This window comes from Lathamus discolor, chromosome 9 (genome assembly GCF_037157495.1).
Source record: "Lathamus discolor isolate bLatDis1 chromosome 9, bLatDis1.hap1, whole genome shotgun sequence".
NCBI lineage: Eukaryota > Metazoa > Chordata > Aves > Psittaciformes > Psittacidae > Lathamus > Lathamus discolor.
The window spans coordinates 12,721,613-12,739,521 of record NC_088892.1 but is presented as its reverse complement, the minus strand read 5'-3'; the positions used below and the strand labels follow the sequence as shown (position 1 = coordinate 12,739,521).

Below are 17,909 nucleotides of genomic sequence, written 5' to 3'. Positions count from 1 at the left end.
GTTTTCCCCGAGCTGTTCTCTGCACCAGGCTCCTGCTGCAGCAGCAGGCTCAGTGCTGGCAGGAGTGCAAACATAAAACACGGAAGTTCTCGGCTAAGCGAACTTTTTGGTCTAAAATTGACAATGGGACTGCTCCCTGTGGCCGTGAGGACAAAAAAGCGTCCAACCCGCTTCATGAAGGCACTTTACGGACACACTGGAGGATTCGCAGAGGCCCGAGTGCGCTGCGGCCTCGGACAGGTACAGCGGAGCTGCCGCAGCCTGCGGAGCAGGAGCAGACACAACTCCCACCCGCCTCCCTGGCCGCGGCCGAGCCCCGGAGCCTGCCACCTGCGTCTGCACAGCCCCCAGCTCAGCTGCCCGGGACGGCCGGACACGGGCTGCCACCTGGGCCACGGCCGGGCGGCTGCGCAAGGCCCGACGGGAGCTGTAGTCCTGAGGCAGCCGCACTGCGCGGCCAGCCGGCGGTAAGGACTTCAGCTACCAGCATGCCTCGGGGTAGGGCGCCCCTCCCGCGGTCCTCCTGCCGGTGGCGGCGTTTGGCCGCCGGACTGTGTGCGTGGAGCAGGAGGCAGGGCGGCCCGGCGGGCATGGGCGGCGGCAGCGGCGGTGGGGAGTGAGGTGGCCGCCACGATGTGGCTGAAGCCTGAGGAGGTGCTGCTGAAAAATGCCCTCAAGCTGTGGGTGCAGGAGCGCTCCAACCAATATTTCGTGCTGCAGAGGCGGCGGGGCTACGGCGAGGAGGGCGGAGGCGGGCTGGCAGGTACTGCCCCCCGGGGCCAGGGCACGGTCTCCCCTCGGCTCGGCTCGGCTCGGGGGCGGGGCGGGGCCGCCTCAGGCGCGGACTGTCAGGGGTGGGAGAGAGAAGGGGCCGGAGGAAAGGCTGAAAGGGGGGGATGGCTGATCACTGCCCCTGGGATCCTCGGTCCGGAGGGGACGGGAGGGAGGGGCAGGCCTGCCCGAGTTTTGGAGCCGTTGACCTTCATGGGGTTTCTCGTGTAGTTCTCCTCTTCCACTCACCCCCCGTTTTCTTGCATGGGAGAGGCACTTCAGGACATCCCACCGGGAAAAATGAAGGGTTGATTAAGTTTCCACCACACTCCGTATGGGATGGGGCCTGCAGGTGCTCCTGGGGGCAGAAGATCTTGGTGGGATGTACATCCTGCCAGGGCTGGGGCAGCTGACTGGGCTGGGCTGGCTGCTGCCTTTGGGTGGGTGGAACGTGGAGCTGAGATCAGTGCAGCCCAACACTTGGTTCTGCCTTAACAGCCCTTTGCACCAAGGGACACTTGGCAGGGTTAGATTTGCAGCTTGTTGGAAGAGGACACATGGAAGAAATGATGTGTCTGCCTTACTTTGGCAAGGTGCTCATTCCACATCCCTTTTCCTGCTTTCATCTGTGGCTGCTTGAAATGAGCTCCTGCTCAGGCATTTCTGGTTGGTTATTTTAGTGACAAGCATATGATTTGATGGAGCTTGTCAGGAAAGGTGGGTCAGGAAAGTGACAGGGCATTGACCACTGTGTGATAAACTTTATTTCATGAGAACTTAAAGGTATGGAGCTGAGTTTCTATTTTTAATTCTTCTCTCTCTGTATCATTGTGCACTGCAGGGACTCCAGCTACCACTGAGACTTCTGTTGTGGTAGCTATTCAGATGAGAACTGACTCCTTCATAGTCTGGTGGCATCTGTCATTGACCCTGTCAAGGAGAAATGCCACAGGGAAGCAGAATAAAGTTATTTCTGAACGGAATATGATTCTGGAGTGTTTTGCATCAGTTGCATCTCTTTGGGTTTTCAAGGCTCTCTCTAGTTGCGTCATCATAAAGCAAGCTGTGTTAAACATGAGGCATAATTATCTTGTTGAAACACTTATCTATTCTACTGGATGAAAACACAAAGTCCCAATTTTTGGGTGATGAATTTCAGATGTAGAAATATTCCTCCCAGCTAGAGGTGGGGCTTTCTTCATTGACCTCTGAACCACTTGGAGGGCACAAGTTACGTGTAAAAAGAAGAAATCACAAAATCCCAGATTCTCTTTTAGGCCTATCAAACTATTATAGATAGATAATGCTAGGCTTCATCTTGGAACCAAGGGTGATATTTTGCAACCTTGGAAGTCTAGGTGGGCCAGTCTCTGGCCTGGTATTTTTGTAAGCCAGGGAAGCTGAGGTGGTATGAAGGTTGTCTTTCTGTGTGATAAAATTCATGTAAGAACTATGACTAAAGTGAAAGAATGAGACCTCCAATTAGGTATTTATTTTAAAACATCCTCCTAGGCTTACAGCTGAATAGATAGCTGGGCCCTTCTAGTGCCCTTTGGTTTTTGTTGAAGGTGAGGCTTCTATCACTAGTCTTTTGTCCTTGATGGCATTTGACAGCATGGAAAACCACAAATGGGACGGTTCCTGTAGTATGCTTTTTTAATGTGTCATGGCACATTTTATTTCTGTAGCTTTTCTCATAAAGTTAGATTTGTACAGATTTCATCTGTACAAGTTATGTTTTTCACTGGACAGAAGCAAGAAGAGTGAGATGTTACTGGATTAAAATTGTAATTAAGAAAGAATAACAAGGAAATTGGAAATAATGCAGTTACATTTGTGTTAGCAGGTTTGGAAATATTCAAACCCTCTAGGTACAAGCAAGCATAATTTGCTATGCGTGATTTAAATTTTATGTTGCTATGTGTCACTCAAGAAAATTAGTGCTTGCTTTAGAAGAAAATCCCGTGAGCAGCTATTCTCTTAGGAGGTCATCACAAACATGCCAGGTAAACTCTTACTCTCCTGAACAGCATTTTTCAGCTGGTGAGGTTTGAGGCTAGAGGTAACTGGCAGCATTGAGGGACAGGGGAGGTACCAGTGAAAGAGGCAGATAGCAGTGTATGACTTAAGTCTTCAGGGAAGGGAGGAACAATGCCTCAGGACAGGAATTGGAAGATGAGCAGTGCTTCAGGGTTTGAATAGCAGTAAAGCTGAGGAAGCAGTTAGCAAAGAATTCTCAAGAATAGATGAGTACACTTGGTTGGGCTCCTTTAAGTTGGATAGACTTTAAGGAGGGGAGATGTGAAGTTTTGAGAAGCAGACAATAGCTCGAGAAGGTGCAGACCAAGGGTTAAAAATAGATGACATCAGAGAAACTTCCCTGAAGGAAGGCTGGGAATTCTGGTGCTATCCTTCTGTTTAGACAGAAGGCTGCAGTTGAATTTGTTTGTATGACCTCTCTGGACTGACTGTTACAGCATGACCAATTTGTGATCTGTGCATGATACAGTTTGCTCCTATAGCTTGTGTCCACAGACAGCATAGTTCTGGGTTGGCCAGTGTAGATGAAAATGGACAGAAATACCTTGTGCTGGTTTTGCTTAGCCTTGGCTCTCTTCCTGCAGATGTGTGCCTGCTTAGCTTTATATGGATGCGCGTGCCGTAACCAAGGTCTAGTGAGATTAGGCATGTTAGTCACAAGGATGTTGCTTCAGTGATAGTTTAGACAGGACTTTGGCTAGTAGGCGGGTATTCTGGGAGTAGTTATACGAGTGGGTATTTGATGTCATAAAATACCAATCTTTCACTGAAATTCAGTCAAAATACTTAATTTCTGCTTCTGTTGTTACAATTTGCCTCTTTCTGCTTGAGAAAAACTATGAGAAGACAAAAACTTTAAATGAAATGCATGGTTGGAAGTAGTCTTCCCTGCCTGTTGCATATGCTGCACTTGGAAAGGTAGGGAAAACCCCTGACTCTTAAAGTCCTGGATTTCCTGTGGCAGCTATTGCTTATAATTTTACCTTCTTTTAAGGATATCTTTATCGCCACAGATAGGCCAGATAGATTGACACATAAGGGCTTGGATACACACCTAAGCTTAAGGAGTTGTTTTACCTGAGTCATAGCCACTGACCATAATGTACTTGAGTTGCTGTAAATGGATATTAAATCTTTTATTCACTGGAGGCTTAGTTAACCTGTTTTACGTCTCAGTTGACTAAGAACCTTTGCATCTCAGCCCGTGCTCAGTATTTCATTAATCTGAGGTTTCTTAGTCATGAGGTCAAGTTCACTTGGGAAATAAAATTAAGAAAAAAATCCCCAAACCACACTTCTGTGCTTAATTTGAGGAAGCAGAAAAACAGGGTCTTACTCAAAAGTTAGCATGCGTGTGTTTTAAATCAAATACACAGAGACAATGGCTTTTCTTGGTTTGTATGGTGTGTATTTGTATCTTAGTTTGTCTAGTTAAAACTGAACCCAAATGCTCTGTAAAACTATTTGCTGTTATGGGAGGAAGCTTTATCCTGTCTCTGTGAATAAATATTTGCTGTGGTAGGGATTTACAGTTTCGGCCTCCTGCATTGTTGTAATTTGGCAACAGTTCGCTCTGGTGTGTGTTTCTCCCCTGATTCTGTATCCTGTGCCAGAGAAGCCTTTGTGGAAGTTACATAGCATCTGCTTTGTTACTCTGGTAGATCTGGTTTCAACTGACCTGCATCTTTTGATCTTTCTTTTAAAGGTTTTGATGAAATTGCAGACCATTTCAGTTGTAGCTGGGATACCTGAATTTGTCTTTGCTTAATTATACAGCAGGTTTTGGTTTTGTAGTAAATCTGTACATTTCATGTGCTATTCCTATTGGTTATATTCCTCGCAGGAATCACATTGCCTTCAAGATTTATTTTTCTTTTTAATTCATGCCTTATTAACAGGTTGACTTAATGGTACAAAACCCCCTAAACAGTCATTTGAAGTTCATGATTTTTATTCTTCATATTTATATTTCTTCGAACCTGAACATTTTAGTTGCCATGACCTAGCTATTAAAAACCTCTCTTAAGGTTGCTGTACGCTTTCTTGCTGTGAGATGTCCTCTGTAGGATTCTATGGAGTCTTTTCATGTACCTAAGCAGAAAGCTTAGGAGAATGCCTGTAAATGGTTTTAGCTCTTTACCCCACACTGGAGCAGTGTGTTCCTGAGGAAGTGCACGCTATGGGAGGGACCCACGCTGGAGCCGTTCATGAACTACAGCCTGTGGGAACGGCTCTTGTTGGAGAAGTTCATGGAGGACTGTCTCCTGTCGGAGGGATCCCATGCTGGAGCAGGGGAAGAGTGTGCAAAGTCCTCCCCTTGGGAGGAAGGAGGAGCAGAAACAAGGTGTGAGGAACTGACTGCAACCCCACTCCGTGTCCCACTGTGCTGCTGGAGAGGAGGAGGTAGAGAAAATTGGAGGTGAAGTTGAGCCTGGGAAGAAGGGGGGGGGGGGTGGGGTGGGTGAAGGGTTTTTCAGATTTGGCTTTATTTCTCATTATCCTACTCTGATTTGATTGGCAATAAATTAATTTTCAGTTCCCCAAGCTGAGTCTGTTTTGCCTGTGACAGTAATTGGTGAGCGATCTTTCCTTGTTCTTATCTGAACACACAGGCCTTTCCTTATATTCCTCCCCTGCCCTGGTCCAGCTGAGGAGGGGAGTGATAGAGCAGCTCAGTAAGCTTGTCCAGCCAAGGTTAACCCACCACAGCTATCTGTCACAGACTTACTTAGCTTACAGTATTTTTCCCCTTTTGGTTCTGCTCTGATTAGCCTTTGAATTCTTCAGGTTGTAGAAGTGAGCAGTTGTTGCCAAAATGAAGCTGTATTGTTGCCACTCGGGGAAAGCTTTTACAGGACTTTCAAACAGCTCCTTTTTATGATGATATAAATAAACTAAAAGCGAGAACTCAACTATACATCAAAGTGTCTATTTCCAAAATCCATAGTGTAATGGGGCTGACCAGTGTTGTGCCAATAGAACATTTTGGTTTGTAAGGAACTCTTACAGTCCTATAAATATTTTATGTCCCTTAACACTTCTAATATAGCAAATCAGGTGGCTGTCTAATCCAGTTTTAATATAATTAATTATTGACCTCAAAGGCACTATTACGCATTAATGTCATGCGGGACAGTGTCGAACGCTTTGCACAAGTCCAGGTAGATGACACCAGCTGCTCTACCACTGTCCCTCAGTTCCATAGCCCCATCATAGAAGGCCACCAAATTGGTTAGACAGGGCTTCCCCTTAGTGAAGCCATGCTGGCTGTCACCAAGCACCTTGTTGTTTTTCATGTGCCTTAGCATGCATTCCAGGAGAATGTGCTCCAAGATTTTGCCAGGCACAGAGGTGAGACTGACTGGTCTGTAATTCCCCGGGTCTTCCATTTTCCCTTTCTTGAAAATGGGGGTTATATTTCCCTTTTTCCAGTCATCAGGAACCTCACCTGACCGCCATGATTTTTCAAATATGATGGCCAGTGGCTTAGTAACTTGATTTGCCAGCTCCTTCAGGACCTGTGGATGGATTTCATCAGGTCCCATGGACCTGTGCACATTCAGGTTCTTAAGCTGATGTTGAACCTGATACTCTCTTACAGGGGGTGCTTGGTGAAATAAATATAGAAGAAGAAAGTGGTGTTGCCCCCAAACAGTAAAATGCTGGGCAGTTATTTTCATGTAGCAGTTGCCATTAATTGGTACAACTGAGAGCAAAATTCATTGCTGATGTATTTTGGTGCATATCTCTTGAGCTAATTTTGGTATTTTGCTAACCAAGTGTTTTAGAGACTTCTGAGAGACACAGCCTTGTTTCAAAGCTATTCTGGCTTCGTTGCCCTTTATTTTATTTTCTAAGGTATTTTACCCTATTTATTTAAGCATCAGTGGTATTTCCCAGTAGTTCTACTCATGCAGCTATAAACCAGAAATTGTTTTCTAAAAGCAGAGCCCTTTTGCCCTGTAAATGTGCATCACCTTCTATATCCACAGCTGAATTCATTCCCTGAATGAGGCAAGAGAAGGATTTAAGTGGAATCCCTAGTAGAAACTAGGGGATCTAGCTTTGAGCAGGGATGAGAGTAAATGACCTCAGGTAGCTTATCCCTAAAATTGATTGTTTGAGAGCAACATGTATTGCATTTCATTGGTGAAGGATTAGCAATTATTGGAGCTGTTTTTAACCCTTGCCTCCCTTATGGAGATAGTGCTAGTGTCTAGGCTGAGCAGTTACTGATCCTTTTGTTAGTTACTCCTTTATTTTACAGTTAATATCCTTGTCATTATACAGGTGAATTTTAAATTTCTGCAACCCTGAAAATGAGTCATTCTTCAGGGGGCTTGTGTGAATGGAGTCAGCAGAGTGCCAGCAAACCCCTCAAGCTGTGGTCATACTTGCCTGAGGGAACATGTTTCTTGATTTCCTAAAATGGGAAGGAGCAATAAAAAGGAGTGCTTGCTGAGAAACACCCAACAACACGTAGTTATGGAAACCCTGCTTGATAACATAGTGTTCAAAAAACTCACTGCTCATAGAGCACTTCCAGGACTAGGGTAAGACGATGAGACTCTGCTGATTCCTCACAATATGCCGGTGGCCACAGCCTTAGAATTAGTTTGTAATGTACTGAGAATTTATCGGCTTAGGTGCAGTCCTGTAGTCTATATCACATTTGTAGACAAAGCAGTGTTGTCTAGTGGGACTGTTGATAAGATAGTGGTTTTGATTGATGTAGTGTACTGGTCTTCCGGGGCTTTTTGTGTTTTTCATTACTTCAGGCTTTTTGAAGAGAAGCAAAAGCATTCTGAAGCTTGAATAACTATGGCAAGGTAGTCATACAGGCTTTATGCTGAGCGTGTATCATGGAAAACTGTTCTGAGGGTGATTGTCTGGGCTTCTCAATTTTGTCTTACTTTGCTTTCTTGTATTCTCTCACAGTGGTTAGTTTTTAGAATTTGAGAGGGCGTTAATGGAAAGAAGGTGGAACAAAAAGTACCAGAAGGCAACCTAAAAATTCTGAAATAACTTTTGAGAGATGCATTTGAAATGATCTAAATCTAATGTCATTCGTTGTCAAGGATGGCAGGCATTTTCTAAGTCTAGTGTGGTATGAGCAGCAAAACTTTTGTGTGTACAGAAAGTGTGATACCGTGTTCTCATGTAAAAATGGTGGGATTTTCATGAAAAAATGACATAATTGAATTAGTCTCTTGTGAGAGCTGTTTCCTGTGACTGGAAAACAACAACAGTAAATGATTAAGAGGTAGTTCAGTTACTGCTTGTGCTCATTGAAGGCTGGGAACTACTGTTACATTTCAGATTGGCCTGTGATTTACCATACTACATGGCTATTGCTTCCAAGGGGGTCATATCAATAAACTTCATCCTCGTTTTGTATTTATAATGTCTTTTAATGGATCAAAATACCATCATGTCACAAAGAGGTTCCTCTTGGAGCACTTTTTGCTTTACCTGTTTGTGCTTATTTCCTCCAGAGTTCATTAGTCCTTATTTGGGTATCATTCCTATTCACTAAGAAAGAAATTAGAAGTGAGTGTACGTTTCAAAACCTTAGTTTCACTATGCTGTATATGTTTTCTTGAACACAACAGGTCTGATTGTGGGAACATTAGATGCGGTGTTGGATTCTACATCGAAAGTCGCCCCGTTTCGCATTTTGCATCAGACACCAGACTCCCAAGTTTACTGGTCCATTGCCTGTGGTATGTACTATGATCTGGTTTTAGGTTAATTTTCTCACATCATTATTCATTCTCGTGACCTCTAAGTGATTTAAAATCATTTGCAAACCTGAGATTGAGTGTGTGGTTCCAGGTTTTCAGAATATATCTATATCTATTACAACTTCCTGTTGCCTACTTGCTGCAGGTACTAAAGCCTTGGTACTCTTTTAGGATAACAGTAATATAATCTTTTCCTCTGTAAGCCGCATGTCTAACTTGGCACAGTTTAGAATGATAGGGATAAGTTAACTCTTGAGAATGCTACATGTGCTGTAGGTAGGAGTAACAGCAGCTATTTATCCTAATTTTATTTATTTTTTCTACTCTATCTTTGCTTTTTAAAAATAGCCAGGTTCCCAGTCATGGTCAGAACTGGATTATTCCTCATATCTGTTGCTCTCGTAGTGTAAGAAAGTTCTTTCTTTTCCTCATTAGTCGGTATGAAATAGGACAGAAAGTTGACCTTGGGAGGGGAGTATGTGTTTTTTTCCAAGAGCATGCTTTTGCTGCCATGCATGGGTTTGTTTTGTTGTCTTTTGTTTTTGTTTTTAGTTTTAAGTTTTTCAGCTTTTCCTGAAAATGAAATCTGAATTCCTTTATAGAGGCTGCTTAACTACTAGGTATCCAAAGAGACGTCCATTCCAGAAGTTGAAAGAATGCTTTTATTCTTTACATGCATCACTGATTTTACTTCTAGGGCATGGTCTTGTCTTTATATTGAAATAATACTGTCATGTGGTCTAATGCTAAAAAGTCACTGTTGTGGAATTAATCTAGTTCTAAGGCTTTTTGAAAACACTATAAACATAGAATCATAGAATGGTTTGGGTTGGAAGGGACCTTAAAGATCATTTAGTTCCAACCCCAATGCCATGAGCATCTATAATTACAGTGAAAAAGAGCCATATATTTTAGTTAATTTTTCCATGTTTTGATTTTTTGAATCAGTAGTGTTTTTTAAAGAAACAAGACTCCATCTAGACTTCTCCAGGCTCCAGGCCTTCTTTTTAATTGCCTCTGGCAAAATAGGAGCTTTGCAGGAAATCCACCATTCTGCAAATGCTTACATGCATGAATAATTCCACTGGTGAGTGCTGTGCTGTTGTTACGTTGGATTTTGCTGTTAGCACTTTATTATGAATCTTCATTGCTTCACCCTAAATGAAAAATTGTGCCTCTTGCTGCCTTTCTTTATCCAGCTGGCTAATTTCAGAATGCAAATTTGTTCTTTTAGGTGTTTAGTTAATAACTTACACATCTCATGCAGTAATGCTAATCTGTTCCTGTTCACGTTCTGCAAGGACTTCTTTGAAGGGCAGTAGTCAGTGAGAGAACAGTTTAGTAGTGATTTCATGTCATTCAGTACATGTCACTTTAAAAGGGCAGCCTTATAAAGTTGATAGAATTTGAGCAATTTGTGAATTGGCAGTAAATAAAATTTTGGAACTGCTTCAGAGAAAGTCAGAAGTGGTGGTGACAGGCTGTCAAAAAGGTACTTTGATAAGTATGTTGGAAATACGCTCTGGGGAATTCTAATGGTCAGGCCTTGGGAAAATACGAAAATGTTATCTTCACCTTAGAACTGAATTGATATCAGTTCTGTGCTGCGTAAGGATACTTTACAACAAAAGGCTACATACTGTAGTTGTACTCTGTGTTCAGAACCAGATTGTTCCTCCTATGAAGAAATTGAAAAGACTACATTTTGTTCTTACTATTAGATATTAAAGATCTGAAGCAGTACTCCCAAATCATTTAAATATTTATTAAAATGTTTAATCTTTACTGTGTCACTTCTGTGCCTCTGATTTGTACTATGATTCAATAATTGGTCTACATGTCTAATCTGAGAAAAACAATTAGTTTTCAATTTAATTGCTATGTTAATTACTCTTCACATAATTTTTTAAAGTGTTGTTGCAAATCCACTCTGTGTAGTGCAGTATAACTGTTTAACTATATTTAGAACAATTTCTATTCATTCCCAAGGCAACTTTAACTAATTCTGTGGAGTCCATTGAAAGTTGTTTAATTACTCTGTCAAAGTAAATTAAGAAAAAAGAAATTATTAAAGGTGTGTTCTTGCTTAGGGGTATTGATAGTGTGTGATTACACTGACTGATTTTATTTGTGAGCATTCCTGTGGAGAATGAAGCTATCAATTCATTTATATTCTAGAATGCCTTTATCCAAGCCTATGCAAATTCTGTCCCTCTCTTTCTCTCTTGCTGTCTCCGATCTGATGGGGAGCCACCTGTCTTTAGGGATTGACTTAGTCTCAGATTGGTTTTGCTGGGCTTCTACTGCTGTTTCACTAGTAGCATCTCTGCCTTTTACCTATTACCACTTGCATAATTTGTAATTATGTTAAAAGAGAAAAATGAATTATCATAAGAATTTTGAAGTTGGCCTAGCACAGTTCTTTAATTACAGAAGTAGCTAGTGGGTAAGAGTGTTCATTTGTGTTTAAAGTAAATGAGTACTCTTAATGTATTTCTGGAAGGTTTAGGTGAGAGAAGTTTTTTCCTTGCTCTATAGTTGCAGTGAAACCTAAATGAAAATCAGTGTAAAGTAGGTAAAGTGACACGGTTTTCTTTTCTCTGAGGTGTTTGAAAATGCAGGATATATATTTTTAGAACACTGAATTTTATCTTGGTTTGATGTTTTCTACATTCCTTATGGTCGTTGTTAACAGGTGTTTTAAGTCATTCCTCCTCTTGCACCATGGGATGCTTGGAATTACAGCATAAGCAGAAGTTTATAGTAGGTAGGATGACATTGCTTCCTGAATGGTGGTTACCTAAGCTTTGGTTGGAAATACAGTTAAAAAGTGACTTGATAGAGAATGAGATAAAACTGTGACTTATACTGAGCACAAGTAAGCACCAATTGGTTGTTTGTTGTAAGGAGCATAGATGGTTGTTTTAAGTATCCAACGAGAAATCTTTGCTGCCTTCAAGGCTATGGTGATGTGGGCTTTACATTCTTACACGTGTTGGGAGGGATTTTGCGCAGCAGGTCTAAGTCCTGGAGTTCTGCTCTGGAAGCTGTGGGCCAGCAATCAAAGCTGAAGATATTAAAGGCCCAGATTTAATTTTCTTCTTAGTCTCATGAGTTTAATTTCACATTTCCCACCTTCTAGATGATTAGACTGAGACTGTCTAGCAATGCTTTGCCATTCCTGTTGAGGAGGTACTGCTGAGCTGTCTTTCCAGGTCAGGCTTCATTGCTGAGCCCAGCAATGTTGATAAAGCTAAGATGCTTCTGGAGGTATAGGCTAGAAATATAACTGCATAAAGGGCTTGAAGATAAAAACAGAGCAATGCACATTTTCAGTGTACACCAAATATGTTTTTAGTGTATGCAAGAGTTGGACAATGTGTATCTATATTACTCTGTGAATCAGGAATTTGGTAAGTATTCCCTTGATTATTATTTTCAGTGAAATAATTAAAGTCTGTTCTAATTTTAAGTAATACTAACACTCTTTTTCAATCAGGATCTAGCAGAGAAGAAATAACAGAACACTGGGACTGGTTAGAACAGAATGTAATGAAGACTTTATCAGTATTTGATTCAAACGAAGATATTACGAGCTTTGTCCAGGGGAAGATAAGAGTAAGTAATAGGCACATGAGATAACTGGGAAAGGCCAGCTATTTATTTTTCCTCTAAACATGTATGAGTAATGTGTCCTTTTTACAATATCAAAGGACAGCATCATAATGCTAAATACTTGTGATTGAGTAGTATGTAGCTGTTAACTTCAACACATTTCATTGTTCCTGTTCATCTGCCCCACAGTTAAGGTTGTTTGACATAAACTCTTCTTGATAAATGATACACAAGATGCCTTTAAACAGTGGTCTAAAACTGCTGATAAATTATTTCATCATAATTTTAATAGGGCCTGGAAAGCATATGGTATGTTTTTGTGAAGGTGCAACATTTCACTTTATATATGCTAAATATTTAGCCCACGAATTCTTATAATTCAGGGAAGAAAATACATCTGTTTCAGACAAGAGACTGGGGAATGTGTATCTTGCCTAAGTTGTGTGGGAAATTTGGTGGATGAGTCTTAAATAGCACATTTGGTTTGTGGCATGTGTTTTAGTCCTCAGACTATTCTTCCTGTTCTAAAACTTACAATCCTGTTAGGAAAATGCTACACTGTGTGTGTGAAGGTGCATATATGGTACCGACCTGGGTGGATGCACATATAAAGTACTTGGTTCTTCTGTTTTAGGGTTTGATTGCTGAAGAGGGAAAAGGTTCTTTTGTAAAAGAAGAAGATCCTGAGAAGTTTCGTGAAGGTCTTATGAAGTTTGAAAGGTGTTTTGGATTACCAGAGCAGGAGAAGTTGGTGACCTATTACTCATGCAGTTACTGGAAGGGCAGAGTGCCCTGCCAAGGGTGGCTTTATCTTAGTACCAACTTCCTTAGCTTTTACTCTTTTTTGCTGGGAGCAGAAGGTAAGCAGGCCTTGATGCTAAACCTAGTCCCTTCACATTCTACTGTTTATCTTTCAGATTTGGAAGAACTCTTCCTATGTCCATATGGAGCAGATGTCAACACAGAGTAGAAAAAACTGCAAACATCAAATACTTATGGAAAGGAATACATTGTGTAACTTACTACACAAAGTCCATTAGTTTTCTCCCTCTATATAAGCTTCAGAGAGAAGGCAGACAGAGAGAAGTTGGCTGTAACAAAAAGTTGTCTATCATCTTTAGTTCACATTGCGTATTAGATCAGGCTCTTGAAGATTGCTTTTATTTCTTCACACACAGACTTAATCCACATGGGTGCACTGGTGATAATTGCAGATATCTTTTTTTGTTTGAAATGCCTCTGTTAGTGTGAGCTGTAACTTTATTTATGTAAAAATTAGCATAAAGAAAGTAGGATCCTTTCTAAGCTAATTTTCATTTGTGTTAGGAAATGTCCTAGCTAATGGGCATGGTTCCTCTAAATGCCAGTACATGATCAACGTACTTTAAGAAGCCCTACTGGTAAACTGTTGAAGTGGGGTGGCTTATATGATGGTGTTTGCTTGCAATTTGCACTTTCAGATAAGAGCAAAGAAGAAGTCATGTGAACTTTGTATTTTCATACGTGGTATGTCTTTAATGTTTTCCTTTTTATGAAATTCTTTCTAATGGAATTATTTTATTGTGGAGAGCGTTCTTTTGCTTGTTGGTTTGTAGCCCTTTCCAAGTGTGTTATCATTTAATGATATTGCTTAATTATATTTTATTAGTGCTGTCAACTACAATTTTTCTTAATACAAGGGTAACAGTTAGTGAGAAGTTACTTACATCTGCTTGTATTTGTATTTTCAGTGAAACTTATTATCTCCTGGGATGAAATATCAAAACTTGAGAAGACTTCCAATGTCATTCTGACAGAGAGCATTCATGTGTGCTCCCGTGGGGAAGATCATTATTTTTCCATGTTTTTACATATCAGTGAAACGTTCCTTCTCATGGAGCAGCTGGCAAACTATGCTGTAAGGAGACTGTTTGACAAGGAGACATTTGAAAATGACGTAGTCCTTCATGACCCCCTGCAGATAACCAAGAGGTAATACATTACCTAAGAGTGTACTGATCTGGGCCCAGTACTTTTTTAGGCAAAGGGGAAGAGAATCCTTGTTTCAAGGAGATAATGTAAATGTCAGCAAAACTGGTGTTCTCTTAAACAAATGTCTCATTAAAATTTGGAATCAAAGCAATGTGAAGCCTTGTAATTTATTGTTACTCTGCAGTAACAATGTGAAGGCAGGCAGTGATCAGACCTTGGGAGTTGGTCTTAAGCTACAGGATTTATAGTAGTTTTAGCCAAAATTGTGTTAGGTTTAAAAGGACTATCTGATGGGTAGGAAGCACAGCAGATTAGGCTGTATGTTTGTTTTTCTGCACTACCTCTAGGCCCTGATTCAGCAAATGATTTATTGTGTAAGAACATTCAAATCTATTTCTGTTTATATATATATATATACATGGGTGTGTTTAGATAGATGTGGTCCTGCCCTTTGTTGCCTTTTAAAGCAAAACACTGAACCCTCCAGATGGACCCCACAGTTTATGGGAGCTCATGGTGTTTTACTATCTTTTCACAAGGGGTTTTTAACTTTTGTATTTGTAAAGACATTTTAAACTTACTTATTTCTTCTTTTCTCTCTCCTATGCTGTTTTTTGTTTTGCTTTTAATCTAGAGGCCTAGAGAGCCGTGCCCACAGTGAGCAGTTTAGTGCATTCTTCAGGCTACCCAAAGAAGAGACCTTGAAGGAAGTTCATGAGTGCTTCTTATGGGTTCCTTTCAGTCACTACAGCACCCATGGGAAAATGTGCATTTCAGAAAACTACATCTGCTTTGCTAGCCAGGATGGCAGCCTGTGCAGTGTAATCATTCCAGTAAGAGAGGTAATGCAGAGTCCGAGCCAGTTATAACAGTAGTTTTGCGCTTGTGTAGTTTAATGCCAGTTTAACAGATTTTTTATTAGAATCAGCTTGCTTTACATTATATATTTTCCCCTTCCTTGGATACTGCATGTAGGAATCCCATTTGTAGGTTTATAGAACTGCTTTGTTCCCTGTATTCTCTTTCCATTTTCTATTTACTCTGATTTCTGTATCTGCGTACAGAATCCAAGTATTTTAATACCTTGTTTGTTTGGGGGTTTTTTTAATGAAAAAACTTATGCTTAATTCTTCAAATTGAGTTAATGAGAGGTACTCAAGATAAAAAATTGGAAAGGGTAAAGGATCTTGAAGATTAGTAATCCTTCTGCCATGTCTCTTTCTTATCTCAGTAGCACAGTTCTTTATGCAGCAGTTTAGTGCTGTCTGCTCAAAAGTCTATAGGAAATTCAATGGACAGTCATCAGTGAACAAGTATCAATGCCATTACAGTTGGTAGTGTCAACAGACTGAATAAGGACCATATTGTAAAGGACACATGTTGTAAAGCATTCCTGTTTCTGTATTGTAGCTATACTGTGGAATAACTTTTGGAAAAAAAGAAACAACCCATGCTTTTTTGTCCGTTTCTTGAATTCATGTGATCTGGGACATTGCCTCTTTCCAGTTTTCCAGTCTTAAAAGCTTTTCATCAGTCCCCAGATGTATTTTACAATGCCCTAAAAATTAACCAGGTTCTGTAATTGCTCTACATACTCTGTGTACGTACTGCCTGAAACAGGGTGGTGAGCTGAGCTAATTTCAACAATGCATATGGCGTTCCCCCCCAAGGTAGAGCAGTTTATTTTATTGTCTATAAATAGGCCTGCAAACAACAGAGACTTCCATAACCTGTGAAAAACAATGAGAGCCTGTGTTAAAGGAGCTGACTCTAAATTTACTCTTGTGGGTTGTCAGGCCTTCACTGTTTGTTCTACAGTACTGCAGAGTTAGTTTATTTCAGTGGTATTTTGTGTTTTACCTATAGTATTGAAAAAACATCAGCAGTGGCAGTCAGTCTAGCTGTTCATGATAGTCTCACTTGTATTATTAAAGTGTATTAGCTGTTCTAATCTGTAACTGTTCCATCATGGCAATTAAAATCAACTCCAGCTATCATGTATTATGACAGCTGTCTTTGAAAGGGTATTCTCAATAGAAAGTCATTCTTGTGAAACTTGTTTTATTTGATTACTTGCAAAAGCTGTGTTTTGTCAGATTGCAGATGGTAAGAACAAAAAGTAACAGCTTCTTCAGGTAGAAGGAGGCAAGATTTGCAAATAAGATTAGCCGGGAAAACATTCTCAAAGATTTTTCGTACTCTCAAAAATACCTATCATAATACTTAGTACCTTCTGCTAAACCAGCTCCAGACCACTGAACTTTAGTGTTACTAATTCTACCTGTGTGGTGCTTCATATTACTGTTTCATGTACACATGTATTTTTAACAGGTTTTCTCTTTCAGAAGTAAGCTGGTAAAATTTCTTGCCTAATTTATGTGTCCTTGCTTCTGTAGGTCACAGGGGTGGATAAGGCAGATCCAGCCAACAGAGGAGTCAGCATTAGTACCAAAGGAAAAACAGCTTTTCGTTTCACAGAGGTTAGAGATTTTGAGCAGCTTGTGGGAAAGCTCAGAATGAAATGCAATGCAACTTCAAGTCCACAACACGTCATAAATACAGAGGTAACTGCTCTGCTAATTCTGATTTCTTAGTACCTGTTCCTAGGAATAAGGTTGTATAGTCTTACTAAGAGTTTATGTATTGTCAGCGTTTCACTGTGTAATGCAGTACATTTATATTTAAGCCTGAACCTAGACACAGGATGGATAACAATGTCTGCTGAACCTCTAGATTTCAAGTTGTCTAAATCTTTTATTTTTTACCTTTAAAAAAATCATGTTCCCATTTATTGCCTTTAGACCTTTCACATTAAAACAAAAGTCCACCAGTCTGATGTAAAATTATGTGTAGCTGTGTTGGTTTTGCCAGCTTACTGTTTGACTTAGAAAGTTGATAGATTGATCGTAAGGTTGTTTCTAGATATGAAGAAATCTGTATAATTTCATGCATGAGAAATAAGAAAGTAATGACAAAATATCCCTAACAAGCATTACTTATTATAGTTGCTGTATCTCTTCCCTGGAAAAAAAAAAAAAAGTTAAAAAATCGTCTGGAGTAGCCTCTAAAGTGGAAGCTGTAAGAGGCAAAGCATGCAAAGTGCATCGTTCAATTGCAGAGTCCTGAAAGCCCATCCCTGCAGGGCCGGGATTGCCGTTTTTCATTTATTTTTTGAAATCTGCATGTAGTATCTGTAGCGTAATATAATAAACACTGCTGGTGTAGAAACGAAACAGTTTCTGGTGTCAGTGCTGCTTGAAGATTATGAAGATTACCACTTAACACTAATTTTCTTTTTCTGTCAAGGTTGTGCCTAGTTCTGCCTCTGAAAGCCCTAAGGATTTTGATGTGGGACCATCAAAGATGAGTCAGAAAGATAACAGCAAAACTGTCAGTACAGAAGCCCTAATGACTGTCTACCATCCTCAGGATGCTGAGAATCTAGACTCTAAAATGGTAAAGAGATAAAATGGCCAACAGTTTTTGGAATCTAATTGGAAGGGACTGAAGTATATTCAAAATGTATTCCAGCAAAGGTGCTGGTTTCCCCTGGAGCTTTGCCAGTCTTCTTTTATATGTGTTTGAGATGTATTTGGAGTCCACAGGGTGCTTCTTCATGCCTCCATTCAATTTTCTGCTCATCTTGTTTAATAACGATATGCGTTATTTTCATGGAGCTAATTCTTCCTGCTCTTCCACCCCTCAGGGAAGAGCTGGCTGTTTGTTTTAAGATAGTGAGCATGTTTCATATCTATCTAAACTGTCAAG

General features: G+C 40.5%; 1 protein-coding gene across 5 annotated transcripts in view; it reads left to right on the top strand.

The window, feature by feature from the left end:
* The first annotated feature begins 522 nt into the window (after positions 1 to 522).
* The window catches only part of TBC1D8B (TBC1 domain family member 8B), a 37,826-nt gene continuing 20,439 nt past the window's right edge, over positions 523 to 17,909 (top strand). For 2 of the 5 annotated variants that reach the window (XM_065689941.1, XM_065689940.1), the window contains exons 1-8: positions 523 to 763; positions 8,424 to 8,534; positions 12,055 to 12,173; positions 12,805 to 13,030; positions 13,901 to 14,141; positions 14,776 to 14,983; positions 16,538 to 16,705; positions 17,448 to 17,597. In XM_065689941.1, coding sequence (XP_065546013.1) covers positions 634 to 763; positions 8,424 to 8,534; positions 12,055 to 12,173; positions 12,805 to 13,030; positions 13,901 to 14,141; positions 14,776 to 14,983; positions 16,538 to 16,705; positions 17,448 to 17,597 — 1,353 coding nt within the window. In that variant the 5' untranslated portion in view covers positions 523 to 633. Of the gene's footprint in view, positions 764 to 4,918; positions 5,215 to 8,423; positions 8,535 to 12,054; positions 12,174 to 12,804; positions 13,677 to 13,900; positions 14,142 to 14,775; positions 14,984 to 16,537; positions 16,706 to 17,447; positions 17,598 to 17,909 lie in introns of those variants that run through there. The other 3 variants (XM_065689938.1, XM_065689939.1, XM_065689942.1) reach the window with 3 other exon arrangements.